At 35.4% G+C, this 15,499-nt stretch overlaps 1 protein-coding gene across 2 annotated transcripts in view; it reads left to right on the top strand.

Annotated features, from left to right (window-relative positions):
• SHPRH (SNF2 histone linker PHD RING helicase) overlaps positions 1–15,499 on the top strand; it is a 59,540-nt gene that overhangs the window by 32,585 nt on the left and 11,456 nt on the right. For both annotated transcript variants that reach the window (XM_039346853.1, XM_039346854.1), the window contains 10 exons: positions 283–371; positions 3,178–3,270; positions 3,938–4,045; positions 7,959–8,101; positions 8,964–9,137; positions 9,517–9,579; positions 9,981–10,206; positions 11,614–11,757; positions 12,670–12,771; positions 14,292–14,363. In XM_039346853.1, coding sequence (XP_039202787.1) covers positions 283–371; positions 3,178–3,270; positions 3,938–4,045; positions 7,959–8,101; positions 8,964–9,137; positions 9,517–9,579; positions 9,981–10,206; positions 11,614–11,757; positions 12,670–12,771; positions 14,292–14,363 — 1,214 coding nt within the window. The remainder of the gene's footprint in view (positions 1–282; positions 372–3,177; positions 3,271–3,937; positions 4,046–7,958; positions 8,102–8,963; positions 9,138–9,516; positions 9,580–9,980; positions 10,207–11,613; positions 11,758–12,669; positions 12,772–14,291; positions 14,364–15,499) is intronic.

Raw genomic sequence — 15,499 nt, 5'->3', positions numbered from 1 at the left:
CTTTAGTGAAGAGAACAACTCAAGAAATGTCATATTTTTATTATGGGAATAACAATTCTGTGATAGACTTTTATTTTTTTAACTTCATTTTCAGGGTGGAAGTTTGGTATTCAAGTCCTTTTCAGTTAGATTCATGTATTGATCTTGTATATATATATATATATATATATATTTAAAGTAAAGCTGCTTCTTTAAAAAAGGGTAATAATAATGTATACATAATTTTATGTAAGCAGAAAACAGAAATGCAGTGTTCCAGTCTGAAATGTGCTAATTTTTCAGGAGAATATGCTTTGGCGGTGGATTTGTACAGAGAGGTTCTGCGTTCCTCTGAAGAGCATAAAGAAAAGCTCAAAACGGATTCATTGCAAGTATGTACACTAATTTGTAAGGGGTTTTTTGAAAGAGCACATAGGCTAGTAAATGTTGTATTAAAAGAAACTAAGCCTCTATGAATTCATTTATGAATAAATAAGTACATCTCCCTTTCATTTTAGTTTGCAGTTGTGATTGATGCAGATGGATCTAAATAATACTGTTAAAGAACAAGGCATAACTATCTTAAATAAATGCAGATCTTTCTTTAGAACAGTGCTTCTCAACGTTTGTGTGACAGCGACCCCCGTCACACAAACGTTCTGCGCATGCGCGGCGGCGCCCCATGCGCAACGCGCATGTGCGACGCCCCCCATGCGTGGCGCGTGTGCACGATGCCACCCCATGCGCGACACGCATGTGTGGCGCCCCCCACGCGCGGCGCGCGTGCACGGCACCCCCCCATGCGCGGCACGCGTGCACGGCGCTGCCCCCATGCGCAGCGTGCATGGACGGCACCGTGAAAAATGGCGGATCGCCGCCTTTGGCGACCCCCGAAAAATGGTCGATCGACCCCAAATGGGGTCGCGACCCATAGGTTGAGAACCGCTGCTTTAGAACAACACTGTGTGTACATATATAATGCTCCACTTATCATTGAATTACTTATCTTAGTTTTTTGATGTGTGGTATTTTTTAAAAATCTTTATGGGTATTTTTGAAAGGATTGCACCGATCTATTTTGAACATAGTATTTACAGGCTTTCAGGACTGGGGTCAACCCTTTGACCATGCCAGGTGAGGAAACAGGTTCCATGAAAAATGTCACTATTCTGCTTTACTGATATACAGGTAATCCTTGACTTATGACTGTCCAAAGTTACAACAATGCTGAATGAAGGGATTTACAAGTCATAGCTCTTGCAGCACCCCTGCTATAAGATGATTACTATCTGGGTGGTGGGCAACCCTTTTGCCCTTACAACCAGTTGCCAAGTACCCCATGATCACATGTTTGCCATTCATGATTTTCTTTGATGGCTTCTCTAGGAAGTCATTGAGAAAGCCAGCAGGGAAGGACGCAAGTTACTGAGCTAAATCTCCTCTACCTGTGCACCCTCCCAAGTTTCTCTGGGGCCCCTCTCAATTGCTCCTGCTGCCTTACACACCATAGACCTGCTGCCCCTAGCTGATCTTCACCATCTTCGGTTGACACAGTATGCCAGACTGGCACTGTGCAAAGTAGCTACTGGCCATGCCAGGCCTTCTTCCTGCTTGTGCCATTCTCCAGATCACACACACTCCAAATTCTCCAAATTTCATGCCCATTATTGAAAGACCTGGAGAAGATGGTCACACGTGGCCAGCAGCTTCCTCACAGGGCCAGAACAGTCATACCTCATCAGTAGCGAGAGCAAAAGACGGTGATAGTCAGCTCAGGTGGCAGGGTCCCTGGGATTCAGGGTGGCAAAGATGACTGCTGCTGGGCCTGGGCTGGGGTGCTTCCTGCGCTACTGCAGCTGTTGGAACTTCTCAGGATGCAGTGGCTTTGTACTGCATTCTTGGAGTTTCCTAGAGTACAGTGGCTTTGTGCTATGTTGCTGGGCCATGCTGGGGCAGCTGAAGCTTCCAGGGGTGGCTGCAGCTACATGCTATGCTAGAGCTTAGAGATTTTTTGCAGCTCCAGAGCCATGGTATGCCAAGAAGCACCTAAGCCACATCGTTCTGGGGCTTCTTACTGCCCTGCAAGTTGTAAGGATGCAGGGTGGTTAAAAGAATAGAGATGGGGGGGGGGGAATAGGCAGTTGGGGGAAGTTGAAGGGGAGACAGTCTCTTACCTTGGAAAAGAGGGTTCAAGTTTGGAATGGCTTAGTGGAATTTGCTAAATGATTGCAGTGGGGAATGCCAGAATTGCCATCGCTAAGCAATGGGGTCATGTGATGTCACTTTATAGCTGCATCACTTAGCAATGGAAATTCTAGTCCCAGTTGTAATCACGAGTTAAGGACTACCTATATTCTTTCTCCAAGGTCATTTCTGTTGTTCTCTATGGTTACTGAATTGAGTTCAGTAATTTTCTGGAACAAATTATTGGATCAATTTTGTGTGGTTGTATAGCTCTATTTGTCATTGTCCAGGTGACTGATATATTTGTGTAAATGTGTTTGACAGTAAAAATCTAAAATGATGGTTCTTTCACTTCAGCTTCAGAATGCTTTGAAAACTCTTGAAATAAATAATGTATTTTCCGGTTATTAATTTACAATATTTATATTTCTTCATATCACACATTTCCATTCTAAAAGCCTACTTTTTGTCCCTCTCCATTTTTTTGATATGCCTATTGGCAGGGCTTGTGAAGGTCAAACACAGAATCTGGAGCAAAAAATGCCACAAATTTAAGTACACATTTCCTCCCCCCCCCCCCGGCTCAAATTTTGTGCTTTCAGTACACTATTTAACTTCAGCAATGAAAATATTTTCATCTATGCAGAAATACATGTTTTGAACAAAACAGGCAAAGGGCTTAAGGCAACCATTTTAAAACCTTTCATTCCTCTGTCCACAAAAATCCCTTCAAATGAGCAGAATTTTTCATACCATCATCCATATTCCTTGCAGCCCTCACAGACTTTTACTTATTTTTTTAAAAAAATAAAAGATCATTAATTGTAAAAAAATAGCCATCCTAGTCAGTTGCCCTGATCTGAAAATGTGTATATACAGTACTATACAATTAAAAGTAAGAAATTATTTTTTGAATTTCCTTAGTGCACAAAACTGTTACACATTAAATTGTTCCCTATTATAGTTTTCAGAATATAATAGACTTCATAACAGGCATTTATGTTACATTGACAGAGACTTCATTCTACACACAATCTGATGGAACTTCTGACGGCAAATCATCCTGGGATACCACCCACTTTAAGAGATGGCAAACTTAAGGAAGAGGTACTTGTTCATTGTATACATTTCAATATGTGTGAAGGAGCACCTATTTGCAAAAAAAATAAAATAAAAACAGACCAGTTGTATCTACAAACATAGAACATTCCCATATGGGACAATTCATGATAAAGTCTGTACTGGTTTCAGGCTAGCAAAAATTATCACAGTATTAGGGGGTGGGGATTCTTTGGCTCCTGAGGAATATTCATGCCAACGCCCAGCTTTTTGTGCTGTTGATGCTTGCTTTCCGGTGCTATGAGGAAAATGATTTTGAAGAATGGTGAAGAAGAAAAAGTTTTAAGCCAGATTTGTCTGTCTGAAGTTAGACTGTCTCACTAACTTCAGAGGAAGAAATTAGAACTATTCTGTGGCTATCTAATAGATATTGTGGTTGATACCATGAATAACTGATTCCTCCCTGTCCGAAAAAAGATTTTTGTTTGGACCTGTCTGGAGTCTTTTACCAGAGTTCAAATTATACTATTCTCCTTCGCAAACATCTGTTAATTATACTTTGTTGTGTTTTATTGAAGTCATTAATCAAACCAGGCTAATATTCTAGAATAGCTTCCTGTAATTACAATAATATATCTATGGATTAACTGTATTTCATTCTTAGAAGGATTTCTGTCAAGGTTATATGACTAACTAATCTTTCATTTAAACGCAGTGTGAACAACTCCGCCAGCATTATATGAGTAAATCAAATGCAGAAGTTGCTGAAGCTCATCAGGCTTTGCAACCAGTTATACAGACAATTCATGAACTCCAAAGGAAAGTAAGAGATGGCTGCCATATTTGATCTGTATCTTTTTAACACAGAGAGATACTATATTTTTGCATCCTTTATCACAGGGCATCTTGAAATCAGGATGTGCAGATGTTTTGACTTAGAAAGAATTTGCTTTGAGTATGCAGCAACCTGTTTTCAGGTGCAGAACATCTTTTTAAAGCATGAAATGGGCCGTTTAAAGCATTTCAGAAGTGCTTCAAGCTTTTACATTTGATGCAATGATGTTTTGAGCTTGACACTATATGTATGTTCCAATATGCTCAGATAAGGTGCCGCATCTCATATAGGAGTTTCACACTCAAATAGTGGTATTCCAAATTCAGAATGGTTTATTCTGAAATGTTTTGCATAGCACAAATTCAGGATCTGTTATAATCAGTTTACTGAATTATAAATATGATTGTTTATTAAAGGCTGTTTATTAACAGCCTATCATTCAAAAGCTAATTCGGTTCTTTAGAAATGTTTAAGTGGTCACATCTTACTTGTTACCTTTATTAAGAAGACAAAGTACTAAAAAAAACTAGCTCCAGCACAGAAATAGTTCTAAGACTAATTTAATCAAATTGTTAAACACATTTTGCCATCATATATTCAGATAATTTTAAAAAATGTCTCCACATTAGAATTATCTGCCAGGACAGTAACTATGTCTTTCACCATGTTCTTCAAAGAATTCTCTATAAAGACTTCCGGTTTTGTGTCACAGCGAGACAGACATAGGAAGGCAGGACTCTGCCTTCTGTGCCCAATTCGCCCTGCTGAGGGTCCCGAAAATGGCCTAAAGTTGCTCTGAACAGGTGATGAAGAAGGAGGGTGCCTTGTCGGTCATGGAAAGATGGCGGTCTTTCCGTTCAATCCGAGGAAAGTCCTCTAAACGACAGGGGAAAGACCGGCTACATTCCTATGGTTGACCATTAGCTGCTGACAGCTGAAGAAGAAAAAGCACCAATTAGCACATCATAAACAAGATGTTTGGAACTGGGTGAGAATACTGATCCTTTCTTTACTATTTTACAACTGAATTTCCTGGGGAAGGCTCCCAAGAAATTAAAAACCTCCAGATGTGAAGAGAAGCAGTGTTTTAATTTTTTTATACAGAAATACACAATACTGAAGTGGGAGTAACATAAAGCTACAGTTTTGATAAATTAGAGAACTAAGATAATTCTTAAGATTTTCTCTTTGGAAAAAAAACATTGACATGAAACATAAGAAATCAACGCTTTGTTTTAAGGGTGGAAATGGATTTTGAATGACATCTAGTGGTGGATTTGAGTATAGCACTATAACTAGCTCCCTGGCTGCTTGGTGATTTTTAGCTTAAGGGAACAGCTGGCAATATAGGAAAATATTTTGGCATACCTATCATCCTGAACTTCTTGGACTATAAATACCTACTGAGCTTGGACTTTTAATCTCAAGAGCTAATGGGAGAGAAAGAAAAAATTGACTTTTGAATAACTGGCTGGGAGAGACTTTTGAGCTGTTTTCAGGGAGGTTGAATGTTTTGAACACTTTGAACATTGTGGATTACAACCTTGCCTGCCTGACAATTTTTAGGATATTTGAGAAAAGGATCACGATAAAATATTGCCATTAGGACTGGATTATAAAGGCTACATATAAAGACCAGAAAACTAGAAGAAACTTTGTTCCACTCTGACTGAGACTGGTGATATTAGAGGATTTATAGGAATGATGCCTCAAGAAAAAACAAACACCTTTCAGAAGGAAATATACTCTATGCTACAGCTAATTCACCAAACAATTGTTGTACACAAAGAGGACATAAAAAGAAACCATAATGAGACTAAAAATAATTTAGATGATATAAATGAGCAAATCTCCAATTGAAGCTACAACTGGAAAGTTCCCAGACAATGACTAGAAAATATGAACAAATAAACCAGAAATCAAAGGATGAAGCAGAGGAAATGGACCTAGAGACAGAGGAGATAAATACTGCAAGACTTACCTAATACAATGAAAATGAAAAAGACACTTTACTCCTTAGATCTCCAAAATACACTTGATGACAAAGAAGAAGATTTTAAAAAATGGAACATAGCGCTGTCAGGGGAAATGTCACAACTTGGGAGACAAAAAATAAAAAGATATTGAGAGAGAAGGAAGGTGGAAGTTGCTTAGGGAATGTGGATGGCCAAGCAGCTTTCACAAAAATGGAAAGAAAATTCCTGGGCGATTTAATTGCCTTGGGTTGGAAAGCTACTTGGCAAAGAAAGAAAGCGAGAGTTAGATTTAAAAAACAGAGGATTTGACCTAGTAGAGGTGGCATTATCTGTTTAAATACCTGTTTAAATATGATTAAAAGAACGGATGACCCTTAGATATAACTAGATTTTTATAATGAAAGATATGATATAGAATTAAAATAGCATTTTTTTTCTTTTTTTGATATGGGAAATATGAAAATAAGAGGAGAATTGGTATTAATATAACCTTTAGCTATGTAAATGTAATTAATATTGAGAAAATCATAACTGACAAGGATACCTCAAATATTGATGGGAAATCAAAAACAGATTGATTTATGAATTGATATTATTGTTATTTGTATAATATTAGTAAAATATGATGAAGATGTTTATATCTAACTATACATCAATAGTACTAAGAATTATAATTGTGTAATGAGAGGAAAATGGAAAAAATATAGAAAAGAAAGGAAGATCAGGGAAAAAATCCTGGATTGTGCAGTACTAAACAGATTTAGGCTGAAGAAGTTAATGTTTAATATGTGAACCCAGACAACATGTTGTTTACTAAGTGCTAAAGATTGTAATTTTTAAAAATCAATAAAACATTTTTTAAAAATAATTCTTTATAAAAACATAATGCATATATGTATGTATGTATGTATGTATGTATGTATGTATGTAGGTCTTTGGTTATTCGGGTTTTCTCCCGCGTCAAATTGGAAGTGTCTTGGTGACGTTTCGACGAAGTCTCATTCGTCATCTTCAGGCTGGTGTTTTCGGCTTCGTGCTTCTAGGAGCAATGTGTGATCGTAGCTGTTTCTTCCTTTTAACTGCCAGTGGGGGTATGAACTGATTGGATGAGAGCTTGGCTGTGTTCTGATTGGATGGAGGTGTGTTCTGATTGGTTAGGAGCTTGGCTGTGCTCTGATTGGATGGGGGGTTGGCTGTGCTCTGATTGGATCCAGTGGATTATTCACAAGACAATGTCTTTTGAAAGTGCTGTTTTTCAGGAATAAAAAAAACTATGCGTCAGGTGGATCTTGTATTTTTTTCTTCATAAATTACCTTAAGGTATCTGGAGCATTTACTACTTTTTTTGAGAATCTCGCAAAGTAAGGTGGTGATAGATAGGAATTTTGTAACTCAGTATTGGTCCAATAGTAAAAGGTTTGTTGTTATAATCTTTTGTTCTACCAGTCATGTTAGGCACAAGAAAAAAATATATTATTAGACTATTTTTGTAAGGCAGCTCTGGTTATACATGAGCATATACACTGCAAGATGGAAATGTTACAGCTATCAAAAATTGATACAGATAGATACATTGACAAACATATTTCTAGAGCTGGATTTTTCAGGTTGACTTAAAATTAAGTAAGTTGTTAAACATTCCCTAGCGAACTTGTTAAAACAAGCTGGGCCTGTATTATTGCATATACATGTATGAGGTTCTTTCTTTTGGTTATTATTTTTTAAATCATACTATTACTGCATTAATTCAGTTTCTCTGCATAATGTATTTTTTCTTTGATACTTGGAGAAGACATTTTTTTTCTCATCATGAGTTTGATCTCATAGTACTATTAAGCTTGTCATGATGCAGCTTGGTCCAGGAAAGCATGATTTAAGGGACATTTATTTATGGCCACATTTTTTTTTTTTTTTGCTATACCCAGATACGCTCTAGTTCACCTTGGTGGTTGGATGTGATTCAGTCAGCAATACAGTATGCGATAGACGAGGAGCTTGTACAGCGAGTACAAAATGACCTAACCAGCAATTACAAACAGCAAATGAGTAAGCTCTCTATGGCAGATAAGTAAGTCAGAAATTGAAAAAAAATGCTGCTAAATTTTAACTTCTTTATTACAGTTATGTTGTTTATGGGAGAAGTCATAAACATTTGCAATAAACCTGCAATATTAAGTGGATCTGTATGGTTTTACATTCATACTGGGCAATCTTGAGGGAGGGAGAGACGTAAGAAATTCTCATGCTGGTTGTTAATGTGCAGATTGCACAAGCTGGCTTCTTCATGGTACCACAAGGCCTGCTCTAACTGTTTAAGACTTCCAGAGAGTCTGTTCAGGGTAGTTTGTCTGTTAGCCTATGTTATCTGTCCATAGCCAATCAGAGGAGTAAATACAGTTAAAATAATTTAAATTAAAAGGAAATAACTTTCTGTCCTGGCACACTAAAACAAAGATGGCAACTATTATGGAGTGGACATAGCTTTTTTTCATAGCACCTCTCTTGAAAATTGATCTCCATGCTCCCTATCTTCCCAGCTTTCGTTTTTTTTGGGATGTGTATATGTAGGTAGGTAAGTAGGTAGGTAGATAGATGAGATAGATAGATAGATAGATAGATAGATAGATAGATAGATAGATAGATAGATAGATAGATAGATAGATAGATAGATAGATAGCACTTGACTGAAAGTGTTTACCATTTTTATGTTCTAAAGATATAATATGGAATCTACACATATCTAAATGCATCCCTAAAAACAACATTATTCTGGAGGTTGCTATGTTGTTTAAAAATCTATGTGATTAATTATGACACCACATTAGAAATACCAGATTGCGACTAAAGCCCATCCATTTCAGATACGTGACTGAATAGATCTGTTCCAAATAATATTCTAACCCCTTGAATACCCATTTATCTCCTCCTAGATTTCGTGACTGCAGAGGACTGCAGTATCTTCTGACAACTCAAATGGAAGAAGTGAAGAAACTGCAGAAGCAAGTGAGAGAGGCTGTGAAAAATCTGGAAGGACCTCCTTCCAAAGCGGTTATTGAGGCTGCCACTATCTGCCATCTGCGGCCAGTAAGATTGCCACTAAACAAGTAAGTGTAAAAAAATATTGGCCATGGATCAAACTGTAGAGATTTCCTTCTGCTTTTCTTCTGTTTTTGTGGTAAAACTGTCATGAGATTGTAATAGGTGTTATTGCTTTAAGACTTAAAAAAATCTGGTTGCTATACTGTTATGATTTATTTAGTTAATTGATTAATTAACATAAGATACATAGCTGATATGCAGCTGACACATTATATACGTTTTTATCTTATTTGATTTATTTACATAGAAAAGTAAATTATTTATTGGTCAAATTCTCATTAAAACTTAATGGGAATTGATTTTGTATATCTCTATTGAAAAAGCTTCCTTACTTAGTGAGCACCTTTGTTTACTGATCTTCTTTTTGTAAAATTTGTATTCCAGTTGTGTTTTCTGTAAAGCTGATGAGTTGTTCACAGAATATGAATCAAAACTGTTTTCCCACACGTAAGTGCTTATTGCTTTCTTTTTTTCGTTGCACGTAATGACAAAATCAAATATCCAAAAGTAGTTACTGATAAAAATTCATGGAAGGCCTGCGTCCTTTCTGAATTTTAGTGCTGCAAAAAAGATGCATTCTTCCTTTTTTTTTATGAACTTCTATGCCCCTTATCCAGTGTGTACAGCTTAAATGAATTGCTTTCTGTCACTGTGCTCTTTCAAAAAGAAATTATATTTGGGTATGGCGGATGTGTTTTTTGAGATAATGAGATCACATCCGTGTGTTCTCATGCCCTTGTGGCACCTCTTTCGAGTTAATGAGTTTTGTTTTGCCCAATATCTTTGCTTTTATTAAGATGTATAGAATCTTCAGATATGATGACAGCTGTAATGTTTTTGCATTAAAGTGTAAAAGGCCAGATGGCGATCTTTGAAGAAATGATAGAAGATGAAGAAGGCCTGGTTGATGACCGCTTGCCTACCACTAGCAGAGGTCTCTGGGCAGCAAGTGAAACTGAGCGCTCCTTGAAGGCGATATTGTCTTTTGCCAAAGCTCATAGGTTAGATTCCAAGGCAATTGAAGAAGGCAATATCTTCTTGGAACTTTTTGAAGCATGGAAAAAAGAATATAAGGTATAACAAGAAGAATAAATCTCAGAATAAATCTTAATATAAACAATAGTTGCTTGGTACCAGGCATATGGGCAATTCGAGCATAACCTGAAACTATATACCACTATAAGTAAGCTGCAAGATGTAGATTCAGATTAATTTTATTATGTGGACCATTGCAAAAAACTAAAAACACATGTAATGTATATAAAAATGTAATGAAATAACAGGTCATTATATGTATTGTGAACTTAATTGTTAATTCATTAGGTCGTGCCAAATTTTGTAATTGATAGAAAAAAACTTTGCCACATTTAGAGGCAGCTGGGTTCTTGTCTGAGAGTAGGTATGTTAAATAGAATAAGTTTGAGTGTCTAGGACAAACATGTCAAACTCACGACGTCATGTGACGTCACGCAACGTTTTGGGACGGTTTTGCCATTGACAGCAATGGGGTGGGCGCGGCTTCCAGATGAGGCGTCCAGCCCGTGGGCCGGCAGTTTGACGCCCCTAGTCTAGGATAGTTGGTTGATAGCAGGCATATAAGCTAGGGATATGTGTCTATATATACTTGACTTTTTTATTATTCTTATTGCTCATGCATCACTTTATCTAGTAAGAAATAGTTGTTTGGAATGGGAAGTTGTTGGAAGGAATTTGAAATTGCTGGCATTAATCAGTACTAAACATGGGGAACAAATTTTTCACTTCTAGTTGTTTGAAAATACCTAGGCTAATTGCCAAATGTGTGTACAAATGTATCCATGACATATGTACAGATGTCTGTTCGATTTCTGTAATGTGCTTTATATTATTTAAGTGTAAGTTATATCTTTAATTCCTACATAATATAAAAGTATCATTTGAGATTAAGACATCAACTAAAGTATATTATATATGTATAATTTACTTTCAATAATACAATACCAAAAATTTCATTATGGAATATTGAATGATCTATAATCTTTAGTAACTATTGATATGAGTTATGTGCTAGATATCTTTGAGCAAGATATATCTTGTCCCTGATTCATATTTACAAATGGGACATAATTACTTGGATTACTTCTGTAAAGTGTTGCAGAGTTGTAATAATGTGAATGTCCAGGTGTGTAAGAATATATCTGTATCTGGGTATGTGTGCATATATATATATGCACATACATATACACATATATGAATATATAATACTGGTAGAGATTTTTTGCATAGTTTCCCTGTATTCTGTAGAGATGGAATTGCTTGTCATACAATACATTTGAAAAATAACAGAGAGGGAAACCTAAGTTACTCCTTCCTATTATGTTTTCTGCCCCTGTTATTTTAGAATATGTACAATTCCTACATAATTTATGTTAAATGCTGAGATATGTTGTGTTGAACACAATTGAAATTTTTTTTTTCTGATTAAAATAATTAACCTTTCAGTTGCTTCATGAATACTGGATGGTCTTGAGAGACCATGTCTCTGCCATTGATGAACTTGCTATGGCCACCGAACGCCTTAGAATGCGTCACCCAGAGGAGCCAAAACCCAATCACCCTGTTCTTCACATAATTGAGCCACATGAGGTGACTTATCTTTATACTTGAGAAGCTCAAATATTGCTTAATAAGCCATGGATCAGTTTGTAAAGCATTAAGTTGGAGGCTAACCTTATTCAGTAATGAGGGCCTTGGCACAAATTGCTACTTTGAAAGATTGCTTCAGCTGGAGTTGAAGTGACATTTTAGTTCAAAACTACATAGTCCTAATGATTAGCAGTCACTGAGGGCTATAATCTGAAACTAAAAATAACTAACATTCAACACTGCTATAAGTATACCTCAGGTTCTGTTTCAGACCACTGCAATAAAGCAAGTCATGAATTTTTTGGTTTCCCATTGCATATAAAAGTTATGTTTATACTATACTGTAGTCTATTAAGTGCGTTAGCATTATGCCTAAAAAAGATAGATATCTTAATTAAAAATGCTTTATTGCTAAAAAAAATGCTAATCATCATCTCAGCCTTCAGTGAGTCATAATCATTGCACTGCTGAAGAGTCTTATAAGAACACATCTGCGAAGTACAATAAAATGAAATATGCCTGTATTTATTAGTATTTTTTAGCAACTCTTTTATTATTATGTTGAAAGTCATATTTCTCAGATTTGTTTGTATATAGCAGATAGGTTGCTCCTTAGCTTTAATGGTTCCTTGGAGTTGTTTACAATAAAAACACCATAAACATTTCAAAATTAAATCCATTTTAAACTAAAAGAGGAGGAGTAATAGTAAGATAATCAAGCTACTTCATATAATATATGTCGTACACTCTTCTCTCCATCTGAACTTCCTGACTGATGGTGATTGAAAGACAGAATAATTTTAAACAAAATAGATCTCTATTAATTAGCAGTAATGCTAGAGAAGTTGGGATATGCTACAAAGTTTTTCCACAATGTAATAAGAGATTTTTGAAAATAAACTTGGTTTCTAGGTGGAACAAAATAGAGTGAAACTTTTGAATGACAAAGCAGTTGCCAAATCACAGCTGCAGAAGAAACTAGGACAGCTACTCTACCTCACTAATTTGGAAAAGGTAAGATTGAACTTTCCTGGGCTTACATTATACTATTGCCTAATCCTTTGGAACATCCTTCCCCTGTCAGCATGTCCAGTGATACATTGGGTTTTATATTTAGTTGGTGTGATCCTATACAGTTTCTGGCCATTAACCAACCAAAGAGCAATATAATGGGAATGCATGAGGGTAGGATAAATTGTTTTCAAAATAGGATTTTCTCTTAAGGCCTATTTCATGGATTTTGAAAGACCAAAATATAGCGTCTGCTAACTGTTTTTAAACAGCACAAAAGCATTGCTTACCATTGTGAAATCACTAGGATCATGCCAGCGAATTCCAGCTTGCTTGGAATTAGCAATAATAATTGCTACTAGGGTTTGTTTCAGGTTTGCATTGCCTTTCCAGAGTTGCTATCTGGAATAGTTGATAGTTATCTGTCTTCAATATATTTTTTTGCTAACTAGGAAAAAAAATCTAAAATAATCCATACCTATTTTAGCCACCTTAAATATATATGAGAGAATGATTTGGGTGCAATCCCAAACCAGTTGAAGCACCACTTGAGCGCCATTGGCATTGACAAATTCACCATCAATCAGTTGCAAAAGGCAGTTTTACTTGGAACAGGTTAATCCTGTGACGATATCTGTAAACACCATCAAATATCCACATCTGCCTATCTCAAGTCCTTGGGAAGGACTTGATAGATGAACAGAAATGTCCATTCAGTCTGAACATCTGGCTTACTGTGCAACAATCCATAATTATAATTGTATATTACAATTCAGTGTTTTATTAGTGTAGCAGATCAGAATAAAATTAAAACAGTAAAATAAAATAGAACAGAACAAGACATTATAGTTATTGCAATTAATGATGGACTCATCAGTGGGTGGCCCAAGTCTGCCTAACTTTTCAGACACTATAATAGAATTTAGCTATATATAACAATTGAGTTATAAAATCAAGACATTAAGAAAAGATACACATGTTTAGGTTTTTATTTATTTATTTTATCAAATACCAAGGCCATTTGACCCCTTGATGACTCTAGACAGCTTATAAATAAAAACAATACATATAAGAAAGAACATACCGTAATCGACAATAAGAACAGAACACCAACTAAAAACTAGCTGTAGCGGAAGAGAGCTCCACAATCACTGTGTCTCCAATTGTCCCTTTTAACAATGTACCAAATGAATAGAATGGAATGGAATGGAATGGAATAGAATAGAATAGAACAGAACAGAACAGAATAGAAATTGGTCACTGTATTGTTCATACTGTAATCGGCTTTCAAGCTGTACTCCTTTGAAATGTTTTCTATCACTTTGCATTACTTTTTAAAATTCTATTTATATCTCTTTGGATCCATCTGCATTCTTTCATTTTTCTGAGTATTGTGTCATTTTGAGTATTGTGAAATAAGAATATATTTTATTAATAAAAATGAATAGTATTAATATCAAATTACCTAGATAATTATTTTAAGCAGAATATGGTAAAAATGCTTTTCTTTAATGTTCACATAGTCTCAAGATAAAACAACTGGAGGAGTTAATCCAGAGCCCTGCCCAATTTGTGCAAGGCAGTTGGGAAAACAGGTAAAATTCTCCACCATGGTTTTTTAGTAGAAAATTTAGTTCATTATTGGCATATGTGAAATAATTTTCTTTATCCAACTATACTTACAAATCTTTGTAAGTTGTAAGTTGTCTTTCGAAACAATCCTAAATGGTTATAATTCTGTATTTTTTTTTTTTTAAAGTATTCTGTTGGACCACGTAGCTGCCAAACAAAGAATGTGTATGGAAAATGTTGCATTTTGACGATCTCAAGTATTATAATTTTCATATAGAAATATGAAATATGCTTCTATATCTATCTCTTAAAATTCTGAAAATAACGATTGAAGTATATAGTATATATAAATACCATATAGTGTATATATATGTATGTATGTATGTATGTATGTATAGTATATATAAATACCAGGCCGCTGAGCAGATATTTTAGGCCTAGAATTTCAGTGTGGTGTCCTTTTTTAAAATATTAAAAGTTGATGTTAGTGTAAGTGCAAATCTACATAATTAGCTGTTTTTGTTTCATCTAATATTTGCACATTCTATAAGCAAAAGAAACCTCGGCTATAGCTTTTTGAACTTTTCTGAATATTGCAGCTAAATTCTGAATTCTAATAGGATAGAAAAAGAAGAATCCTACAGCAAATGTATATATATAAATTTAACTTAAAGTTTCATAAAATGAAAGCAAATTTATATTTTGCCCTGGAAATTAATCTTTGGGCCTTCATGTCATTCTGAAATTGGGTGTCACCCTGCTCTCCAAACGAAAATCTTCTCTTGCAAGTTTGATTTTTTTTTTGATGTTTATGTATATGGTACACATTTTCCTGTTACTGACCCCAGCATACTTTTATATGACCGTAATAAACAAATGTATTTGCTTATTTCTTTAGTTATTAAACTTACATGCCACGCATCTTGCTATCTGAAGCAATTCTGGGTAGCTTAAGTAAAATATATATGTAGTATTTTACTATAGAAATACATATTAAAAACAGAGATATAAAACAATTATCAATATAAAAACAGATTAAAATTGCAAAAGATTAAATACAGACTAAATATCATGAATATTATTAAATATCGTGAGGCAATCAAAGAAATCCAGGTCTTGTATTTCAATTATTTGCAAGATTTCACTATTTTTAATGTGG

Source organism: Crotalus tigris, unplaced genomic scaffold, assembly GCF_016545835.1.
Source record: "Crotalus tigris isolate CLP2741 ecotype Arizona unplaced genomic scaffold, ASM1654583v1 scf7180000018030.5226217, whole genome shotgun sequence".
NCBI lineage: Eukaryota > Metazoa > Chordata > Lepidosauria > Squamata > Viperidae > Crotalus > Crotalus tigris.
Note: the sequence above shows the minus strand (reverse complement) of the source record. Positions and strands in the feature narration are given on the sequence as shown.